Source organism: Euprymna scolopes, chromosome 14 (genome assembly GCF_053919585.1).
Source record: "Euprymna scolopes isolate OS-2025 chromosome 14, ASM5391958v1, whole genome shotgun sequence".
In the NCBI taxonomy this organism is placed as follows: Eukaryota; Metazoa; Mollusca; class Cephalopoda; order Sepiida; family Sepiolidae; genus Euprymna; species Euprymna scolopes.
Genome location: NC_136495.1, coordinates 55,463,961 through 55,488,736, shown reverse-complemented (window position 1 = coordinate 55,488,736; position 24,776 = coordinate 55,463,961). Strand labels below are relative to the sequence as shown.

Here is a 24,776-nt window from a genome sequence, read left to right as displayed (position 1 = left end):
TCCGACATCACATGACCCGTCCAATGAACTACAGATGTGCTGAAACTCACATTAACCTTTTAAAAGTTCATTAATAAAAACGACTTTTCAATATTGTTTTGATAACTTACTATTAAAAATAAAATGGTCGACCATAGTCAAGGGTAACCCAAAGGTTCCATTTTTATTAGCTACTACACAAAGATATTGGGGAAGGCGGCACTCACTTTGTCACCGCTTCTGGTAGTACTATGCCAGAAATGAGGAAGCACGTAAGCTGACTATAACCAGAATGGTTGTTCGCATTATTTGGATTAATCTGACTACTGCTCTCATCTTGAGTGTTATTTACACAACAGTTCAGTCGATGTAACCTCCAACCTTCTTCAGGTGTATAAGTTGCCATGATTGATATTTGGGAAAGGGTTAGTTACATACTTCTGAGGTTTTGTATTTAGGGTCTAGTTAAACATGAAAATAAAAATTTAAAAAAAAAAGATTATTTAACAAAACACTAGGAGATATTATTTCTAAAATATTTATAGCAAAAAAGAAGGAGGGGGCTAAAGTTTAATTAGATTCGTTAACTAATCCTAAGTTCTGAAAAACATAATTTATGAAAATAAGAAACTATCAGTAGTTTCTTATTACCCCCCCACACACACACACACCAAACTAGACAAAAACGACAGGTACACAATCCTCAATAAGCTAGATACTTTTCTCAAGTACATAATCTCAGACAGAAGTGACAAATAAATAGGGAAATTTTGCATAATAGTTTTGGTGGCAGTATCAATAAAAGTAAATTAGAAAAAATATAAAAACAAAAGAAAACAAGCAAATAAAGCTCAGACAAGAGAAAATTTCACGTAATACTTGATGGTCGTACATTCAAACAACATGATATTAATGTGGACGTTTCTTGGGTGTTTATTATTCATGATATTCATAAATGACTTCCCTGATAAAATTGTGTCCAAAATGGGTATATTTGTTCATGACACCATGCTTTATAATAGACAAAAGGGAAAAACGAATGTACATATATCCAAGGCAATGACTGAAACCTTAAGCATAATTTTTAAAACGTTATTCTTGTAAATATATAGTTGCAATGATAGATGCTTAGCCAAGAGAAGGAGAATGTACAGAGAACTGAAAATATCTCTGGCCAAAGTCAGACCACCCAAAAGATATACTCTTCATTTGAAAAAGTAAGTGCCTCAGTGGATGGAAAAGTCATGCTGGGACTGGCCTTTGTGGGAAAAACAATGATCAATCTGTGCAGACAAGCCCCCATGAATAGAGCCGATCTGGATGTTATCTTCAGTGGAGGTCTCTAGTGGTCAACCTCTGAGTAGTCGAATGGTGATCACATTAACAAAACCCAGAATTGGTCATGGGTGAAAAGATTCCAAGAGATACTTAGACGGTCATAGACAGCTAACCCAACCCTTAGGAGGAGTGAAAGTTGAAGCTGTCTTTTTGATAGAGGAGTTGATTTTCCTGAGAGTTGCCTAGGATTTGAGGCAGTGTATCTACCCGGGCAGGTTAGGTCTCCTGGTGGCTCTTGGCTAAAGGACTGTATCAATGGGACTTGTGTTTCAGCCTGGTGAGGCAAAATCCTCATTCTGCAAGTCTGCCATTCAACTTTCGGAAAGCAAGTACCACTATAATACCCCCACCCCCACCCCAAATAATAATAATAAAAAAAACATTATTACTTGTTAAAAAAATTAGGCTCGTAATTTTTTATTTCAGAACTGGTACAACAAGTGGAGCGATCATAGCCAGGAAAGTGAACGCATAGGCCATGTCTATACTATTCTATTTCCTTAGAATGTAAAAACCTCAATTCCATAAAATAACATTTTATAATTGTCTTATAGTTCTAAAGCATTATGCTCTGTAAGATCTTGTCAGGACTTTTTGTCATTAATTTGTTTCGTAGGCAAATATTTGTAAACAAATAGTCTACAAATGATAGATTATAATTCATCCATGGATTGAACAGGTACCACAGTTCGAGCTCAGAATGGACCTGCAAGTCAGAGCAATTAATGGGTGATTCCACACTATCTTAAGCTTTCTCAAAAATTGAGTACTCACTACTGAATACAGTTTTGTGTCAAGGATGGAACACTGTTGCCATATCTGGGCAGGAGCTGCTAAAAACAGCCTATCCTGCCTTGACAGAGTACAAAATAGATTTCGTGGCTTAGTGGGGGATGCCCTTTTCTCTACCTTGCAACCTCTCTCCCACAGAAGAGACGTTGCAAGCCTATGATTGTTTTATCGTTATTTTCATGGCAGGTGCTCGTCTGAACTCCAATCTCTGGTCCTCCCTTGCCAATCTTTCACAAAAAACACCTGTCTAGCTGAATCCACTGTGAAAAATTTCCCCCACTCTATATCTGTGCCTAAATCAAAACGCGGATTCCATTAACAGAGCTTCTTTCTTAGAACTGCACGCCTGTGGAACTCTGAGCCATCTGCCTGCTTCCCACCGGACTACAACTTGGATGTCTTTAAGTCCAACATTAACAAATTCCTAATGAACCGCCCCCTTAAGTAAACACTTCATCAAATCTCCACACTAACGTAATGTACTTGCAATAACCCTTATCCCTGAGTGGCTTCCAGGCCTTGATAAGTGGTAATCACTGTGTAAAAAAAAAAAACCCCCAAAACAATGCACCTGTGGTGCCACGGATAAAGTGCTAAGTATAATCAGTTCTAAGTGACAATCTTCTGGAGGTTGATAAAGGTACAGGTGGGTTGGTACAGGTGATACTAAGAACATAATTAGAAATTACTAAGACTTCTACCTGGAATGAGAGCAATCTAATCCCATGAATTAAAGAAAGAGTTTAGTTAAAAATTCCAGAGTTTGACAAGAAGAACCTAAAGAAGGTTGGAGTTTACATTGACGGAAATATTATAAGAATAACAACCAAGATGAGAATAGTATTCTGAATAATTCATATAATACAAGACATATATAACATATTTGAATTAAACAAAAGGAATTTCAAAGAGTTTTTTGTACTTACTTCTTCCTTTAGTTTTGCATGAGTAAGAACATATTCTTCACGAACGGCTTTAGATTCTTCTTCCCAACTAACTTGGAAACCTATTGAAGACAAATAAAACCAAGAACATATACTTCTATATATTATGTGGCAACACAAGATATGATTTTAAGACATAAACTTGCTTTACGTGCTATTGATACTACTGGACAGAACTGTTTGCAGCGAAACCATCCAAAATTAATAGTGGATGAAAAGTAAAGAAATAAGTTTTGTTTCATCTAATGTTAGCCCTTTATACCAGCTGCCAGAGACTTGCCATGCCATGTAGGTGTGAAAACCTTGATAGTGTTATGTTGTTGGTTCCAGGCAACGCTGGAAAATAAGCTAGTCAATTATTATTACGATTGTGTTTTGTAAGTCTAAATGGAATGTCACCTAAAAGAAGTATTTTATAATAAAATATTTATAAACAATAATTTAGGCATGTTAATTTGATGGAATGGAATTACTGACAATTATGTTTTCAATTAGAAGAGGAATTTGGAATCAAGCAGCAATAATAATAAATGGATTATGTGAAAACTATCAGATGATGATGTTGGTTGGTTGCTTTTGTTTTACGGTATATCAACCCTTTTCGGGCTATTTAACGCCGAATCCAAAGATTTTGAAGAAAAATTTTTTTAATAGAATATATTTGTTGTTTTCACGTCCGTTTCTATTTAACCCATAGTTGGGACCCTAACAGGTACTACCACTCTGGGTCAGAGTAGACCTGGGAGCAATGGTAATTAAAGGGTGGCTCCACACTCCCCAAAGCCCACAAGCTGGGGCCTCACCACTGGATATAGTTTAAGGTCATATCCAGGACCCCCATTGAGGGACTTTTACCCTCTGCAGGGGGGCAGTCAGCATATTCTAATGCCCCACCGACAGGGCCAGATGATGATGTAATAAATTAGAAAGATAGGTTTAGACATAGAGTTGGGTTAGTTGTAGAGAACAGTTGAGGAATGAAGTAATTCACTCAATACGAGTTGTTGGAGGGGGGAAGCATAAAGAGTTAGACAACAGTGAAATAACAATCAGGATAATTGAAGGAATGAAGAATAAAAGATTATGAATCATCAATTTTGTCTGTGTTATTAAGAAGAAGAAGAAGAGATGACATGAAGGCAAACGGTATGTTATTTGTATATATGTAACCCCTCCCCCCGACACACACACAGGTACACAAATGAGACATTATATACACTCATGTTATATAGACTACCATGCAACAATATGAAACTGAGCTAAGAAATAATTTCTAAAAGAGGAACCTTGGTTGCATCTTTGAAAATATTATTTCCTGTTTAATTTGAAAATTTAGAAAACCAAATTCTCTATTCAAAATTCGCACAACTATACAGATTTTACAATAATCATCAATACCGTCAATAAAATGAAGAGAAAAAAAACAATAAAAAAAAATGATTTAATGAAAAATTATATAACAGTAGTCGATTTTGTAAATTTTCAAATTGAATTTATTTTTAATATTTTGTTTTTGTATTTAATAATGCTTAAAAATTGTCAGGTATATTAACCAATCCAATTTAGTATTTCTATACTTCAGAAAAAAAATAAAAGAAGAAAACACAAAATTGGTAAAAACTAAAATCGCAAACCTTTGAATGCTTGACTCTTGGCATTTTTATCAAGCTCTTTATAAAGTGCTGGTTCAATCTTCTTGAGAAATGCCGCTAATTCAGGTGAATCATCATGTTGAATCTCTAAATCTGAAAATTTCTGTGGAACTGCTTGGCACTGGAATTGCAAAAAACAAAAACAAAATAATAATAATAATTAAATAAAATAGAATTTGGAGTATTTCACAAATCAATTAAAAAAGTAAAAACGTTCAAAATTATTTTTCTATAGTTACTGTGAGTGTTAGCGTTAGCTATTGCGAAGTGGTTTTATTTGATCTTTTTTTTAAATATTTCTTTAGAAGTCGGAACATCATTAATTATATTCTGATTTTATCAAAAAGAATATTATATTGGGCCATGTGTAACATGGAAGAAATGGTTACGTTTAAATATCACTATATTATGCTCATTGTGGATATTTATATTATGTTTTGACCTATATACTATCTGGATTTCTATGAGTTAGTTAATTTGCAATGTTTTTTGACTCCATACTTAAATGATTGTTGTTGGGGTTTTTTTTTTTTACAAAGGAATCACTACTTATCAAAGCCTGGAGGCCATTCGAGGATAAGGGTTAATGGGTATACATAAGTAGTGGAAATTTTGTAAATTGGATTACTTAGGGAGATGGTTTATCAAGAACTTGTTTACATTGGACTTGAAGACAATCAGATTGTTGTCAGCTAGAAAGCAGGCAAATGGAAGAGAGTTCCACAGGCGTGCAGTTCTAAGAAAGAAGCTTTGTTCATGGTATCTACATTTAGGTTTAGGTACAGATAAAGAGTGTGGGAAATTATTGATAGTGATTTTGACTAAACGAGTGTTTTTCATGAAAGTTTGACGATGCTTGACAACTTATCAACGGCTCTAGAGTGATTTTAAGTCCAAACATTTTTTTTTTGCTTTTTTAGTTGTATTTATTTTACAGTTTTATCGAATATAATAAACTATCTTATTGTTTGTTTATTTATTTATTTGTGCTTGCCGCCCCATCAATCACTACAGGGTCATTCTAGAGCCAAATGGGGGATTTTTATTGAAGCGTTTTGTTTGTTGCTGACTATACCTGCTGCTGCTGTTTCTTATGTACACAAATCAAAATGCAACAGTTAATGTTTTCACTCTCTGCACAATCGTTCATAACATATTTTACGGCTTCAAGATGTGTCCTCAGTGATGTTACCCTTGTTTCATTAGGTGTTTTGTCTTTCTCAACAATAAACACTTTCCACAAGATCACCCAGCTTGAAGTGATCAGATCCAAACTTATATCTTGCTGGCTATGAACCGCAATTCCTTATGACAGTTTCTTTTTATGAAAAAAAACTTTATTATGGACACTGTTTTTTTTTTTAATGCTGTAAGTTCTTTTTCAATTCTCTATGTATTCAAGGATGAGCTTCTGGTTTCTTCATGAGTCACAAAATCTACAATCTTATCAAGTTTCCATTACTTATGCACCCTTCACCAATTTTGTTCCTTTTAACTAATAATTGGTAACACAAAAAATGGCATCGATTTTTATAAAAAATCTTAATATCCTATCTGAGAGCCTTTATTCAAACTCAACTTAACATTCGCAGGAATCATGAATTGGGACAAATACATTGAGGACATTGCCAAGGTTGCTACAAAAAAGGTGGGATCCCTCTACCATGTTAAAAACTTACTCACACCAAAGAGTATCCTATATTTTTACAAAGCCTCAAATCGCCCATGCATGACGTACTGTTGCCACATCTGTGCTGGTGCATCTACCACTAATCTCTTAGATAGCGTTCAAAATAGTTTCAAATCTAATAGGTCCCACATTATTGGTTATTGACTGTCTAGCTACAGTAGATGCTGAAGTGCACCAGACTAGGTGCAGAATACCATTGCCTCACGAGACAGAAGATTGTCATCATCATTACTGGAATGTACTATCATGAACTCCTAGCACTTCTGCACCCTTGATGTACATACTCCTGACTAATCCGACAAGCAGCAAACTCCTGTCCCTTCACTGTTGAGGTCACTAGATTCCGAAAAGCCTTCTACTCTAATAGTTTCTTCCTTTGGACTGTTAGACTTTAAAATTCCCTCATTGTTTTCTGCTTCCTTGACTGTACTGACATGCAGAAGTTTAAATATAAAGTGAACAAACATCTCACTGCTCAAATCCCCACAGCCCCCTATTATATATAATCCTAATTAGTAGCCCCTTATATTTCAAATGGCAATATACCTTGTTTGAGATGAAAAAAGTATATACAGGGTAAAACAATAAAACTGTCACCCTAGAAAAGATGACCATAAGATGAAAATAATTCCATTTCAGTTTGATGAAAATAGGTTTTCTTTTTCTGTTGCAAACCATCTACTAGTTGGCCAGTTGTGTATAGACCCTAAGAGTGATAGGAGCCTTCTATCATGTCTGAAAGTGACAAAATATGCATTGGAGATGCGCCGCTGTACAACTCATGCTCTCTACCAATCCAAATTATGATAACAGGACCATTGGCAGCACCCTCAAAATGCACTGCTGCATTGCCACGAATAATAGGGACATGCCTAGGGTGATGAAAACAAAGTTTCCGGCCACGGTTATGGTCTTTGGTGTGATTTCAAGTGAGGGCCACATCATGCCACCTTACATCTTCGAAGTTGGCTTGAAAGTCAACACCAAATGTACATGGATGTGTTGAAAAGTGTGATGATTCCTGGTGCAATCAAGTGAGTACTGGCAGACCCTGCGTGTGGCAGCAGGACTCAGCGCTGGCCCACAAGTCCAAAGAGACTCAGGCTTGGCTTCAGAAGAAGTGCTATAACTTTGTACCCTTCTTTCACTGCCCCCCCCTTCCTCCTCCTCTGACCTGAACATGATGGACTATTTTGTTTGGTCATATGTCAAGAACATCACCAACATGACCTCCCACAATACCAAAGCCAGCCTGATCACCGCCATTTGGTGAGCATTTATTGAGCTCCCACTGCCACTTGTGGAAAAGGCATGCTCCCAGTTTCAGACCTGTATCGAGGTGGTGATTGAGTTTGAAGGCGACTACATTGAATAGATGTCAGCTCTACTACATAATCAAGTTATCTGAATTGATTTTTTTCAAGAAAAGTTTAAACATAAAACTGTAGTGTTGTTTTATTTAGGGTAACAACTTTATTGTTCCATTTTGTACAACTTCCAATACTGAATTTAAAAAATCTGTCAGCACATGATCCATAATTACTGGATATTCTTTATTTTCCATAAGTTTTATCAATTTCTTTCAATCTTTGAGGAAAAAGTGTTATTATGCAAAATGTTCAATAATCTGTCTTATGAATAACAGAAATATTTTTTATGAAAGAATTATTTATTTATAAAAATATTTTAGCGTGTTTGCAGATAATAATGAATTCTGTAAATTAAGAGTTACTTTGGATCTTTTTTTTTTCAACTAAAATATTTTCATCTAAATAATTAATCATCTTAGACTTTACACTGAACTGGCTTTATCACTCTTGTTTACCGTAACTACCAAAATTGATTTTTCCCAGGTTTTTTTCTGCCTACCTTATTTCCCAGCCCTATCAACTACTCAAACTGTCTACCCAAACTGGTCCTAAGCATATCCTTAAACTGTAGCAGTAGTACTACAAGCAGCAGCAGAAACACCATGGTTCCAATGAGCTGCTATTACAGTTTTGAATCTATGCTTAATTTCTAAACACAGCACTGATTGGTGCTAGTAATTAACTTCCTTTTTAGCTTAGCCAATCAGAGGCCATCTCTCAAACAAATTGAGTATGCAACAAAAGATTATAAAAGGGATCACACAAAGTTTACTCCCCCCCCCTCTACAGAAGTGACAACAACTTATGTTGTTCAGACAATTTATTTGGACTATTTTCCTCATCTTTTTTAGATGTTGTTTCAGAACATTTTGGCCAATTATTCCTCTGGCCTTTGTCAGGTGGTGAGTGCGATGAGATAGGAACTCCGAATCTCCTAACTGCATCCTTGGCAATTACTGCCGTCCATAGTTGTTGTTGTCTCACCATGTTTTTAGCCAAGTAAACCTCTGGCCGACTTTGAGTAGGATTGAAACCACTATCTTCAGACAATTCTCACCTGGATCTGTAGAGATTCAACGTCTCTATCCACTGCACCACAGAAAATGATGTTTTAATATATTTTTTCAAAAATTGAAAATTATAGAAATGGAAAAAAAATGTCATAGATGTTCAAGGGTAAATAGGGATCCTCATTCATTTCCGATGCCTTTTAGTGAAATATTAATATAAATTATCAACATCGGACTGGATAATAGTCTGAAGAAAAACAACTTAGATAAAGAAACATCTTTTTGTTGTATTATTTATTTACTATATGGAATTATCATTTGTGTAGCACCACCAAATATGCATAAAACTAAAATATACAGTATCTTTCAACTTTTTTTTGCATTTCATTATTTCTGGTTGGATTGTGCATTGACATGAGCATTCTTGTGACAGTTATCTAAGCCTTGCTACTTCCATACTGGCTCATGACATGAAATTGTAAGTGGTTGTTTAGTTTGTGTCACCATTACTAGAAGATTGCCTGACATGGCCAACAAACTATCAGTCTTTTATTTATATAAGTTTTCATTGATTTCATTCCAGATGAATTGAGTCCACCAGGTCTGAGAAGTTTCATCTACCACCTAACTTTCAATAAATTGTTGTTGTTTTTTAAATCTTTTTTTCCTGAAACAAGCATATTGCCACTTGGAATGCAAGGGGCTACTATTTGGAATCATATTTAACAGGGATTGTGGGGAGTTTTGCAGTGAGATATCTGTTTACATTACATTTAGACTTCTGCAGGTTTGTACAGTCATGAAAGCAAGAAACAGTGAGGGAATTCCAAAGTCTAACAGTTCAAGGGAAGAAACTGTTAGGGTGGAAGACTTTACAGCATCTAAAGACCTCAACAATAAAGAGATGGGATTTTGCAGCTTGTCTGGTTAGTCAGCATGTGATAGTTTAGAAGGTTTTTTTTTTGTAATTGTTAAAGGAAAGAAGCTTAGTCTTGGTAGCATTAAATGTTACCATATACTTGTGGTTCCATTCCACTACCATCTGAAGATCGTTTTCTAGGGTTTTTGCCATTCCCATGGATATTTGTACATTCATTTTGCCCTGTTGTCTATTATAGAGCATAGTGTCATGTTACATCCATCTGACTGTTTTACAAGTATTTTAATGTTAGGTCTTCTGACGAACTACAAGTCCTTGTACCCCTTTGACATAAATATTCCTAATAATCCTGACAATCATCAACATCCCACCCCTACATAGTAGAAATCCCTAGATGTAAGAAAGCCTTCTACTCTAGTAATTTGTTCCCTAGGACCGTTAGACTTTGGAATTCCCTTCCGGGTTCCTGCTTCCCCAATTGTACTGACATGCAGAAGTTCAAGAGTAATGTGAACAGACATCTTGCTGCTCAACTCTCTACATAGTACCCCTTAAAAATTATGTCCCACATAGTAACTTGCTACATCAAAGTGGCGCTATCAGTAGAACCCCGATATACGGTGACCCTAGGATATGTTTTTTTCAGGTTACGATGTGGAGTATGATGTTTTTCCAGACCCTGATTACAGTATTTGCCTCGCTTTACGATGTTATTATAATGTTATTTGATTATATATACATGTGTACTATATACTGTACTGTATTTTGTGACTAATTTTTAATGCTGTATTCTAGGGTTCTACTGCGTTTATATATACAGTATCAGCCATAATATAAGGAACGGAAAAAAAAAAATTACAATTATTCATGTATATTTCAAAAATTAGAGCATGGATTTTTCTGAAATACTCAGAATAAACAAATAGAACCAATGTGTATAAACTAGTACAAAAAAAAAAAATAATAAATAAAATTACGATTCAATATTGAGAAATATTTTAGTTTTAAATTATATCTGTGGATTTATCCTGGCCAAAAGTTAAGGAACGAAATAGAAAATTTATGTTTTTTTTAATGCAAATGTTTTAAAAAATAAATTCATTCAATATTTAGTTAACATCCCTTTATTCTTTATGACCTCACTGCATCTTCGACCACAAGACTGGATTAGTTTCTTGCAAAATTCAGGATTTATCTTTTCCCACTCTTCCTTCAATAAATCCCACAAATGATTTTGATTTTGGGGATTCCTCGTCTGTGCTCTTTCTCCAATCATTTTCCAAACATTTTCTATCGGATTCAGATCCGGACTCTGCGCTGGCCAGTCCATTACTCTTATTTCTTCTTCCTCAAGGTAACTTATCACTTTTTTAGCTTTATGGCAAAGGGCGTTATCTTGCATAAAAATGGTTGGCTGATTAGGTGAAAGGCGTAAGCTCTCAATGACATGTTGTTGAAGGAGCTGCTTATAAGTCTCCGCATTAACCCTACCATAGATTCGAACTAGAGGGGCAACTCCTTCCGAGGATATCATACCCCACACCATTATACTTCCCCCTCCGAATTTAAGTGTCTTTTAAACACATTTGGAGGATAATCGTTCACCTGCTTTACGCCATACATGCTTCTTTCCATCAGATCCAAACAAATTGAACTTGGATTCATCGCTGAAGTGAACCTTAGCCCATTGTTCATCAGTCCAGACGACATGCTCATGGACAAACTTCAAACAGCTATTTTTCCGGATTCTTTATCGACACTGCACATACATTACCTTTGTTTACATTTTTTTTTATTGGCAAATTTTTACCTTAGCTCCACCTCCACACTTCTTTAAAATGACAACTTTAGGTTTTCAACTATGCTGATTAAGAAAATCTCATTTATATGTGGCAGATACAAGTAGTTTTCGAGCTATAAGGACCTGTATTATGCACTTTAAATCAGTGGCCGCCAGATTTGTATACGCGCATGAGGAACAAATCTAATTCTATATGACCAATACCGTTCCACCCTCCCCCAATTTTTTTGTTGGTTTATAGTATTTGCAGGTGGGTGTCCTGATAATGATTATCAAGGTTAAGTTTGGGGCAAATATTTTGACACCCCCCTCACAAAATTGTATGTCTATTCTGATAGCTGTTCATAACATGGGGAGGTTGAGGGGTATCCATTCTGAAAGCCGTTCTTAATGTGAGGGGTCGGGAGTTGGGCAACAACAACAACAACAACTGTACATTAATTTTTTACGCAGGGGGCATGCTTCCATCGGGCAATGCCAGTTAATGGGTCCTGCTAGTGTATATATATATATATATATAAATGAAACGTCTGGTTTGTTTGGCTTAATTAAACTAAAAAACTACAGGCCCGTTTACCGTCATATTTTGCAACAGTGATTGTATCTAATCTGTGTTTTTAAATATTAAAAAGTAAAAAATATTACCATATTAAAAAAAAACTTTTATTCGACATCGTTTCTTTTTGATCGCATATTTTGAAAAAAAAAAAAAAAAGAAGAAGGGTACACTGGATAGTAACAAAAATAAAAATTGCGTCAATTTCAAAAGATTTCTCCTCTACTGATTGAGGAAAAAAAACGGTGAAGTGTAGTTCACCCTCTATTTCTCTCCCCCCCCTCTCTCTCTTCCTCTCATAATATCTGTCTCCATCCATCTCTCAATCTATCTTTCTCTCTATATCACCCTCTCCATCTCTCTTTCAGACCCTTTCTCTCTAACTCCCTCTATCTCTCTCTCCCCTTTTCTCCTTTCCTCGCTCCCTCTCTGTTTCTAACTCTCCCCCTCTGTCTGTATCTCTCAATCCCTCTATCTCTCTATCTCCTTTCTCTATTTCCCCCTTACTTTCTCTTTTCTATCTATATATCTTTGTCTCTATCTGTCCATCTCTAATCTCTCATCCTATTTTAGTCTCCTAAATTAATTACAGTGAATAAGACATTGTCAAAACATGGATAAATTCTATTTTAGTCACCTAATGTACTTACTGTGAGAATAGAAGTTATTTGGAAAGCACCAGGAGTAACTGGTAAAACCTTTCTAATTAAATTGATTCTGCCAGTCATTTAGTGACAAAATGACATAGCCTTAGCCCTTGCTGCATGCAGAATACCTGCAACCTTGCTATCAAATAGAAGAACTACTTATTTTACTTTGAAACTACTATTAAACATTCAATTTTTCAAAAATCTTATGTTCAACATCTCCAAAACATCCAGTATGGAGAAAATATTGCAAAAATGCAAGTTTATTGTTTGGGATGAATGCACAATGGCATGCACAAAATCACTTGAGGCTCTTGGTCGATCCTTGCAAGATTTGCTTGGCAATGTCAGACCATTTGGGAATGCAGTAATATTGCTTGCAGGAGATTTCAGACAAATGTTAACTGTAATTCCTCAATCAACACCAGCAGATGAAATAAATGCTTGCCTCAAATACTCTACTTTTTGGTGCCATGTGAAGACATTAAACTTAACTTGAAATATGCGTATCCAGTTGCAAACTGCTTGATCCGCACAGAAATTTTTTGAATCACTTGTGGGAAATTGAGCACGGAAAAGTGCCGGCTGATCTGAGTTAAGGGCGAAATTCTTTGACTCTTAAATTCTGTAATTTTATCACATCAAAAGAAGAGTTGGTTTAAAAGGTTTTCCCAGATATTCAAATTAATTATACGAATTCCACTTGACTGAGTGAACGAGCTATTCTTGCAGCTCAATACGAAGATGTCCATGAACTTAACGCTATTATTCAATGTAAAATTCCAAGTGACGTAGTCAAATACAAATCCATCAATACTGCTGTGGAAGCAGATAAAGTGATTAATTATCAAACAGCTAGATTTGCCAGGGATGCCACCACATGTACTGCAACTGAAATTTGGCGTACTAATTATCATGTTGTGAAATATAAACCAATCCAAGCTTAGAATGGCACAGGGCTTGCAGTAAAAAAATTAACAAACAATATCATAGAAACAACAATCTTAACAGGACCTTTCACAGGTGAATATATTTTAATTCCATGCATTCCTATGATTCCACCGGATACACCATTACACTTTAGGAAATTGCACTTTCCAATTTTATTGTCATTTGCAATATCCATCAACAAAGCTCAGGGAACAATCTTTCCAATTGTGTGGCTTACACTGTTTTTTCATATGGACAATTTATGTTACGTGTTCAAGAGTGACCAAACCAGAAAATCTCTATATCAGCTAAGAAAATGGAACAACAAAAACTGCGTACCCATACGAAATGGGAAATTAAACCTATAAGAAACATACATTTTCTCATTTTGGAACTTTTTCCATTGCACCAATTTGAGCCACAGCAACGCATGGCAGGGTACAGCTTATATATATATATGTATACTCATCTGAGAAACAATTTTATTATGACTTAATCTTAACTTACATCTAATAATCATCTGTCATCTCATGAACATGTTTGCATGACAACATACAGACCGATTAAAGCATTATTTTATGGCTTTTAAAAATATCTGCAACATATTAGTCCCACCTGGCTATTTTTTCACTATAAAATATGAAATATAAAATTTCTCCCAAATATTTCAGAGCTTCTATATTCAAGAAGGAGCATGAGTTGTCACACTTCCCATATCAATCAGAGCATGCAAGTGTGTAAGTCTGCTGTATACAAAAAATTGCATCATCGATTAATAACAAATTTGGGTGTAACCCAGTTGTGAAATATGGCAGCTAAAAAGAAAATAACAAGAAAATTTTATGGAATACTTACTTCTTATGGAGAAAATATTAGTGTACACTGAAAATTACAGAAAATAATCGAGTATGTCTATTTTCATGTTTCTTAATCCCCAAAGACTCATGGCGTAACGGATAAAGTACTAAGGAAATTCAGTTCTAAGTGACACTCTTCTTGAAGTTGAATGTTCGATTCTTAATGCGGATAATGCTAAAAATAGAATTGCAAATTACCTAAAACTTCTACTCGGTCATGGCCGATGGAATGAGGACAAGCTACCTCTGTAAATTAAATAAGGGGTTTAATTCAAAATTCTGTACAGATTCCAGAGTTCGAAAAGATACATTTGTAGAAGGTTAGAGGTTACATTAGCTGAAATGTTGTGTTAATAACATCAAGATAAAAACAATAGTCTGAATAATTCAAATATTATGTTTACTTTTATTAACAAAATTAAACTATGACTCGTAGTCACATGTCACTGCTATTTGTTAGCTGTTATCAGAGAATTTACTCAGTTAATTACTCAAGATTCACTGATTGTCTTCCTTGGGCATCATAATAGCACCAAATAAATAAATAAAAAATCGCTAAATTAATTTTATTTTTTATCAAAATTGTAGTCACTCATTTTCTGAAACTTTATGGTGTACACTTATATTTTTCACAGTACCACCGATCTTTGACTTTGTCAAAACTTGAACCCATGACCACATCATTGTAGTCTAGACTGTTACAAAGACTTGCTTGAAATATGCACGATTTTTTAAAACTTTATTCTCATCGCTTAAAAAAAGTGAGGTAATGCTTAGCAGGATGGTCTCATGACCACAGAACAGATACTACACCACCCTTTCCTCTGAACTGAGCATTAAAAATATAGTATAATATTAATAGAAGTAACAGAGTTTTGGATTCAGACAGATACCAAATCTCCATTAATAATAGATTATAGTTTATGGTTGTGTAATACTGAATCACAAAATTTGTAAAGCATAGAAAGTAGGACAGCTATAATAACATTGGCTTATGTCAATAATGGCAAATCCTCTAAAACCACAAAGAAACATTATATTTAAAATAATCACAAAGACTATCGTATTGTATTTGATCAAAAGTAAAAAAAAAAAATAATAATTTTTTAAAAAAGTTTTTTAAAAAAAGTTTTAAAAAAATGTTTAAAATAAGAAATCTCTAAATAAGAATTTTTAAGAAAAAGGTGGAGCGTTTTGGGCGTGAAATATAAGCAGAAAAGTCACCAGACCAAATCAACTATAAAAATTGGTTGACAAAGTGCTACATACAAAAAGAGACAATTTATAGTTATTCAAATTACTGGAAAATTCAGAAAACGCAAATTTATACATATGTGGGTGTAATAAAATTTGATAATCTTACGTGCTTACACATTGGATGTTTCAAATGAAATCATTGGTGTTATGATTTTTTTATTATTAATTTTTAATATTTCAAACAGTCCTGCGTCCTTTATAAAAATTTTTTTTTTCTTTTACGAAACTTTTATGAAACCCTAGTCATTTTCAGCATACATATGTTGATATTAACATATAAGAAAATTTTTCTTTGCTATTCAAAAGAACATTTTCAAACGTGTAAAGGTAAGGAAACATTATCTTAAAAAATAAATAAATAAATAAAAATAAGTATTGTACGACGTTGAAAATGTAGTTTTTCATAAAAGTTTTATAGTCATTCAAATTTTATCCAAAGAAAATGTATTTTTTGATAAAGGATAAAGGGATATCGTTCAGAATATTACAAATAAAAATTATTATAACATCTATAATTTATAGTTTTGCTTTCTACTTGTTATTTGTCAAATGCAAAAAAAAAAAAAAAAAATCAATCTTTAGTCAAGAAACTGTTGAAAACATTTGTACTTGCATAATTTTACCCCTTCCCCCAATTAAAAAAAAAAATCAGTTGTAGGTCTTCGAAAAAAATATGTTCAAAAGTTTTCTTTAAAATAAAAATAATTACATGTTAAAAGCTGGCATTTGTATTTCTTATAAAATAAATTTATGTAAATATTATTAAAGTCAACATAAAATAAGTATTTTATAAATAACTAGCTAACCCGACTTAACACTGGTTTTGTTTATTTTGTTTAGAAAACTTAATATTTTTAAATCTTACAAATATTTGTCATCAGATCAGTTGGGTTCATTTATGGATTGGGGTACAAAATGGTTTGCTTGTTTAATCCCGTTAAAACTCAGCTTTTGTCTTTCAATTACAGGTATGCTTCTTTTATTCCTAAGAGTCTTGTGGATGGTTCTGCTCTTGAGGAGAAATCGACTCTAAAACTTCTTGGTTTTTCTTTCTCATCAAATCTTTCTAGGAGTTCATATATTAAATCGATTGATGTTTCTCTGCTTCTCATGAAGTTGATTCTCTCTATTGCTCCAAACACTATCTCACACCTGCGGTTATTCTCTATCTCTATAAATCTACTATCAAACCATGTATTCAGTGTTGTTGTCACATTTAAGCTGGTGAATCATTTGAAGGTTTTGATAAAGTTTAGAAGCATATTCCTAATTTGATTCTTCTTTGTACGCTTTCTTTCACAGACATGATGTTGTCAGTGTCGTTCTTTTCTATTAAAACTGTTATAGTATTTGTTCTTCAGAATTTTTTATGGAAATCGCTTGAGATAAGTCATCAAGCCACTTGATGTAAGGAGCTAACAAGAACAAACGATCATTATCGCAAAGAGATGCTGTAGGTAGAAAGAAAACACTGAACAGGAAGAAAGTTCCACAACCTTGCAGTTCTTGGGAAAAAGCTGCTGGAATAGAAAGCAGTATTAAAATGAGGTATTAAAACAGCAAATTGATGGAGACCACTAGACCAATGAGTCAAACGAGCTGGAACAAAGGAAGCAGGGAATAAATTAGACAATTCTGAGGAACATATACCATAATAGTATTTGCCGAAAAGACTAAGACTAGCAACATCACGTCTGTGAGAGAGGGGTTGCAGTGAAGAAGAAAGTGTGGGGCCAATCAAATTACATATGTTTCTGCAATTTATCAAGAACCTTCAAATGGGACACAGATTAAGCAGCCCAAATATGACAACAGTACTCCATACATGGTCTGATAGTAAATTTATAAAGATAAAATAGCCTCGGGTGTGAGTAAGTGTTTAAAGCGATAGAGAAAACTGATTTTATGAGAAGCAGAAAGAGCAATGGATTTAATATATGACATCTAAGAAAGATTTGATGAAAAAGAAAGACCAAGAAATTTTAGAGTAGATTTCTCAAAAGCAGAGCCATCCATAAGAATCTCAGGAAGAAAAGGGACACACCTGCGATTGAAAGACAATAGCTGAGCCTTAACAGGATTAAACAAAACAAGCCACTTCTTATCCTAATCCCACCCAGATCAATTTCTAGATTAACTGCATATTACAACTGATCTGAGAAAGATGGGTGAGAAGTAATACCAAAATAGAGGGTGGTTTCATCAGCATAAATGTTAACTTTCTGAATAATATTCTCTGGAAGGTTATTTATTTAGAGAAGAAACAGTGTTTGACCTATAACAGATCCCTGAGGAACACGGACATTGATAGGAAAAGAAAATGAAGATACTCCATCAAGAGTTGCTTGCAAGCTTTGGTCAGAAAGAAAAGACCTAATAATGTCAAGAACTTTACCATAACCTCAAAGTTTATGTAGAAGACAAGGATGCTACATTATCAAGCGCTTTCGAAATGTCAAACGCAATGACCCTACCTTCACCTGAATTATGTATAAACAAACAGATCCATTCAGTTACAACAGTTAATAGATCAGCTGTTGAACAAAAACTATGAAAGCCATACTGAATATCATTAAAGAGGCCCAGACTTTTCAGAAAATGTATAAGCCTGTTGTTGACCAACCTCCCACAAACTTTACTAATAAAACTATCAGGACAATATTTAGTTCGGTCAAACCGATCACCAGCATTTTTTAAGATAAGGACAACAGAGGACTCCTTCCAACAAGAAAGAAAACAGGCCTGAGACAAACAAAATTGTCTGATCTATTTCCCCGATTCCTTTGTTCCAGCTCATTTCACTCATTGGTCTAGTGGTCTTCATATAATGCCCTGTTTTGATACCTCATTGTAAAACAGCTTACTACTCCAGTAGCTTCTTTTCAAAAACTTCAGGTTTGTGGAACTCTTTATTGCTGAATGTTTACCTCCTACTTATGGTCTTGTTCTTTTAAAGAACATGGCCAATAAGCATCTTGTCTTTTTAATAATCACCTTTTGTTCCTGTTAGCTCCTAACATCAAGTGGTTTTATGCCTTGTCTGGTGCGATAGATGTATAAGCAAGAAATGTAGTTTCTCACATAGTAAAATTGTAACGTTTAAGAAAATAAACCTATATTTGTAAAGAAAAAAGAAAACAAAAAAAAACACACACATAAATAAAAAACAAAACAAAACAAAAAATGAAAAATCAACATAAATGTATAGAGGATGTTTCAGAAGTGTTCAGTACATTTAATGTTCTTATGTAAACGATAGCAAGATGAAACTTGAATTATTGCAAAACCAAATTCATTCAAGTTTTTTGTAGTGTTAATGATGTTTTAATATTTTTTTCAGATCTAATAATAGCATTCACTCAATGAGAAAAAGCATTTTGCTTCCTTCAATTTGAAAAAACTGAATCAAGGACACTAGTTCAACATGCATTTCACTTAACATTCTGAAAAAACAATACCTAGTAATATACCCGGTGGACCAAGTACAAAGATTCAAACAATTGCACTTAAAGGGATGGTTAGAATCTTAAAAAGGTCTCTTAGTTGGAATGTATGAGATAGGAGATAGCAGGCAACTGTCTGGCATCTGGTAGGATGCCTCACCCTCAGCTAGAACAAAATAAGAAAATTAAAAAAAAAAAGAGGCATAGGAAAGGAAGTCCATATTGATATTGTATGCTAAGTTTATTAAGGATTAGTGTTTATGCCCAACTAAGATAACAGGTTTTCCCTCAACTTCAGATAATGCAGCTGAGCAAGTTTAAACTACCTTCAAGCAAAGCCTCATAAATCAATCAGAAGAGCCGGTATGAGATTTCAGCTTCACACAACAACTGTTTGGATTATCTTAAAAGGACAAAAATGCAGGACATTGTTATAGTGTTGAAAGGAAAACAATACACAGATATAAAATACATTTATTCCATTAAGTACATTAATAGAAGTGAAGGAGTTCACAAGTAAACCACTAAGTGTTCACATCCCAACTTGCAACTAACGTTCAATGCACAACACAGCAGCCTTACAGGTTAGAGCCAGCCCAATAGTTGTAGGACACTCACAAATGTCAAAATGTGTCTAAGACTTCAGAAACACCCCATATTGTACTTACAATATAGTGGGATAAATGCTGTGAGGGGGTTTTGTTTATCTTGTTTACAACAAGCTGAGTATGGAAGGTCCCCCTCCACGAGTGAAAAATTTACCAAAAATAAATATATTTTTTTATCTAATGGACGTCTGCACAAATATATAATCTCTTGCTCATCCGTCAAAGTCGACGATGACCAAGGTATCAATCAGTTCGGCGTCAGGGGTTTGTGGGTCCTGAGATGGCTGATGAGGCCAATCCGTGCTCTGCAGACTCTTCCACACTCTGGACACGTGAAGGCGGTATCGGCAGGCTGTGAACCGGCAGCTCTCTCCTTCCTCCTCTTGCGCTTCTGCTGGTCGTGTGTCATGCGTTGATTCTCTACCCTGTCGGCTCCTAGGCTGATGACGCAACGCCAGGCCGAACGTTTAGCAGCGCGACTCTCCCAAGACTGGGGGCTGATGTCAAAGTCTTTTAGGGACGTTCTCAGACAGTCTTTATATCGTTTCTTTTGGCCCCCTGCATTCCGCTTTCCCTGGCTGAGTTCCCCATAGAAAAGTTGTTTGGGGATTCGGCTGTCGTGCATGCGATAGACATGGCCTGCCCACCGGAGCTGGGTTTTGCGGATTATGGTGGTGATGGTATGGAACCCCGCGCGCTTCAAGACTTCTGTGTCAGGAATTCTGTCTTGCCAGCGGATGTTGAGAAGATTACGGAGGCATCTGAGGTGGAAGCCATTCAACTGTTTTTCATTTCTTTTATATGGCATCCAAGTTTCGCAGGCGTAGAGTAGGGTTGTCAGGACGACCGCTCGGTATACTTCCATCTTCCATCAACGATGAAGCCATCGACTGACAAATATATAATATAATCATGTTGACACACCAGTTTTAGATCATCAATGTTAAGCAACGTTGAGCCTGGCCAGTACCAGATAGGTGATCACTTGGAAATACTAGGTGGTGTATGTAGGAGCATGTCAACGCCTCTCTGCAAGAACTACAAAAACCTAACGTCGTCATCTCCTCTTGTGGGGATATAGAAGTGACTGGGGACCGCTTGTGAATTTGATATTCCCATGAAACTTTCACCTTCAGAGGAAACCAGATCAACCAGCCTAGGGTGAATACCACTTCAGTCGGTACAGCACAATAGTATGCTTTTTACTCGTAAATGTATGAATAAGAAAATTCCACAACGTTTCGTTTTAAAAAAATAGGTTTAAGGCAACTGAAATTCATACCAGAATTGTCCGCAAGAACTCGTGGTACAATGGTTAGAATACTTGGAAAAATCAATTGTAAAATTGGAATATTCTGTTGAAGGGGAAGGTTCAATCCTCAGTGTGGGTGACCGAAAAATACAATTGCAAATTACTTAGGACCTCTATTGAGTCATGGCTGACGAAACAAGAGCATACTACCTCCGTAAAGTAAATAAAGGGTTCCGCTCAAAATCCCGTCAAAATTTGTAAGTTCGACAGAAACATTTCTGAGTTCAACAAGATACACCTGGAGAAGAAAATTCTGTTTAGTAAAAAAAAAAGGTTTTTTCTTTTCAAGTGTTGCTTCTACTTACTTGCCTCATAAAACGGAAAAGTTAGATACAAGTGTGAAATCCAACTTCCTCTAAAACTAGAAAACAAATGTTTTTTAATTATCAGTCTTGAAAGATTTTTCCTTATTAGAATGTGAATAGAACTGCTACTACACTTTGGCTCTAGCCTTAAGGCAGTACTTGTGCAGAATTTGAACCAAATGTAACTAACGGTCCACCCGGCTTTGCTCGGAACATGACGTCATGCATTCGGGGTTGACTGTAATCTGATGCAAGACATCAATCAATGTGCAGTAAAGGAGCAGACAGTCTTTGGGAAAAATATTTAAAAAAGAAAAAAATCAACACTAGGAGCTTCTTGACAGTTATTATTTTTTTTTTTTGAGTTCATGTGGAGACAGAAATTTGGTAATGATCCTTTTGTCTCCATCTTAAACCATATATCGGAATGCTACCTTGTTGGCAAAGTTTCTTCCACATCTGTCTCTTCTCACCCCACTTTGACATCATCTGATGCGATCGTAGAAAAGACTACCTAATCTTAAGGGAATATCCCGGCTGTCCTTAACTTAATTTTTTAAAAAATCGATTGCCCAAACCCACCCTACAGAAAAAAAAAAAAATGTTCATGAAAAGAGAAAAAAAGTTTACTTTAAATTAGTTACAAAAATAAAGAAAAAATGCAAAAAAAAAAAAAAAAATAATCCATGAAAAACACATAAAAATAATTTTTTTTTTAACTTTTGTAAAAAAAAAAAAAAAAAAAAAAAAAAATGAAAAATACAAAAAGAATTAGTTTTCTTAGTAGTTTTGTTCACTTTTGTTTAACAAACAAAAAAATTGGTTGGAAAATAAAAATACAACTTTTTTGTTTATTTTTTTTCACTTAAAAAACTTGTTACAAGAATAAAACAGAAATTGTTATGGTCTTTTTATTTTTATCATATTTTTTTTTGGTGATTTAAATGCATTTTTCAGTGTTTTCCTTGTAGCATTGTTACACTTTAATAATCGGTGACATTCAGCGAAAGCCAGTAGTTGATGTCATGTTCGGAGTAAAGCCGAACAACCAGTTAGTTACATCTGGTTCAAATTCTACACAAGTACCCATATGGCTAAATAAAATTTGTAAAAAACGTTTCTAACATCTTTCCTTACCTGTTTATCTGCAGAATCACATAATTGTGTTTCTGCTTCCTTGCATTTCACCTTTTTTGTTTGTGTGCTGCATTCTTCTGTCTGTCTGTCCAAAAAAAAAAAGAAAAAAAAAAAAAGAATGACTTATCTGATATATGAAATTTGGACATGAAATATCTGGGCACAACTTTGAATAGTTTGTGTATATGACTACAAAGCAAAAATTTTCCTCTAAAAATAGGTATCACAAACCAGCTTAGAGTTTAGTGTGCGAAAAGGAGCTAATACATAGAATAATTCCTCTAAATTTAAACATTTGATAATTTGTTTATTTTAGGGGGTGTTTTGATAAATTTACACGTAATTAAAATTTAATTTTTTCTCTCTATAAGTTTACAATTTAAAAATTTTTTTTAATGGAAATCGCTCCAGATAAAGCATGAAGCCACTTGAGCTTAAAAAAAAAAAAAAAAAAAAAAATTCTACTTCAAGGTCAAAAACAAGTCAACAATTAGTGTTTGTAAAGTTTGTAGATCTGGTGTTAGCAGCAACTCTGTTCTGTACAAATTGTTAAAATTCCTCCTTCATTCCCAGCTACAGTGAAACTAACTTGTGCTCCGATTCATAGTATATTAAAGATTGAAATAATTTTTTCTTTTAATGGTAAACTAATCAAGAAAAAATATAAATTAATAAAAACTCAGATTTTGAACCTGTTGAATTGTTGAGGGAAGAGAGAAATTTTTTTAAAAAACATTATAAATAAAATGAATAAAAATTAAAATAAAACAAATAACGAATTTAAAACAATTTTTAACAAATTCTTTTTTTAACCTTTTAAAGCTAAAAAGAATTGATTTAAAAAAATTTACATTTTTTTTTAATGAAAATTCAACACAGAACATATCTTTTTTTTCTGAATAATCTTTTTATATAAATTATAAAAGAACAGATGTCAGTTAACTTGCACATTTGTTTTACATTTTAAAAAGAAACTGTCATAAAAAAAAATGATGCTAATGCAGAGAGTGATCCGCGCTATTTTTTAAATCGTATTTCCACGTTTAATTAAAGTTTTATGATATGTTTTTTTATTCAATTGTAAGATTAAAGTACAGAATAGGCACAAAACACCTTCCTCTCCCCATGTTAAGACTGTTTTTTTTAAATAATAACGTTATTATTTCAGCACGGATCACTCTCTGCATGAGTACCAAAAAAACTTACAGTCTCCTCTAAATATGACTTTTTATTAATTATAAAATAAAATAGCCAATTTGAAACCGTAAACAACCATGTCCTTTTTTAGAAAATATTAGAGAGGAAATGGTTTTAAAGATTTTTACTTGATAAAGAGCGACTATAAAGGGAGGTAATTCGTTTCTCATTGATTAATGTTTGCGATGATGTTGGCTTTTTGTGACACTGGATGTAATGACAAGTGAATTAATATTTAGATACTATTTAAAATGTATAAGAGCCAAGTATGTCCAATGATGGAGTACTGTTGCCATCTGGGCAGGAGCTGCTAGAAGCAGCTTATCCTACCTTGACAGAGTTCAAAATAGACTTCATAGTTTAGTGGGGGATGCCCTTTTCTCTTCCCTGCAATCTCTTTTCCACAGAAGAGACGTTGCAAGCCTGTCTCTGCTTTATCATTATTTCCATGGCAAGTGCTCGTCTGAGCTCTAATCTATGGTCTCCCCTTGCCAATCTTTCATGAAAAACACCTGTCTAACTGAAACCATTGTCAATAATTTTCCTCACTCTTCATCTGTGCCTAAACCTAAACATAGATTCCATGAAGAAAGCTTCTTTCTCAGAACTGCACGCCTGTAGAACTCTCTTCCATTAGTCTGTTTTCCAGCTAACTACAATACAGTTGTATTCAAGTCCAACATAAAAAATTCTTGATGAACCGTCTCATCAAATAATTCAATTTACCTACTACTTTCTACTACAAACGATTACTAAGAAATTATCCTATTGACTACTGTACACTCAATAACTCTTATCCTCGAATGGCCTCCAGGCCTTGATGAGTGGTGACCCCTTTGTAAACAAAAAAAAATAAATAAATAAACATATCTGCAATATTATTAGGTTGGTGCAAAAATAATGTTTTTTGATGTGAGTATATATATATATATATATATATATATATATATATATATATATAAAAACTACTTAATTTACTCACATAAAATGAATATACGAAAGTATAGATTTATGCGTAAACTTTAAGTATTTACTTCAAAAGTGCTCAATACGTAGGTAGAGCTAGTTAGT

At 34.3% G+C, this 24,776-nt stretch overlaps 1 protein-coding gene across 1 annotated transcript in view; it reads right to left on the bottom strand.

The window, feature by feature from the left end:
- The window catches only part of LOC145293027 (cytoplasmic dynein 2 intermediate chain 2-like), a 94,996-nt gene that overhangs the window by 52,447 nt on the left and 17,773 nt on the right, over window positions 1-24,776 (bottom strand). Inside the window, exons 2-4 of the mRNA XM_080139325.1 lie at window positions 22,509-22,593; window positions 4,688-4,826; window positions 3,036-3,115 (exon numbers count right to left, since the gene is read on the bottom strand). Of these exons, the coding sequence (XP_079995451.1) occupies window positions 3,036-3,115; window positions 4,688-4,826; window positions 22,509-22,593 (304 nt within the window). The remainder of the gene's footprint in view (window positions 1-3,035; window positions 3,116-4,687; window positions 4,827-22,508; window positions 22,594-24,776) is intronic.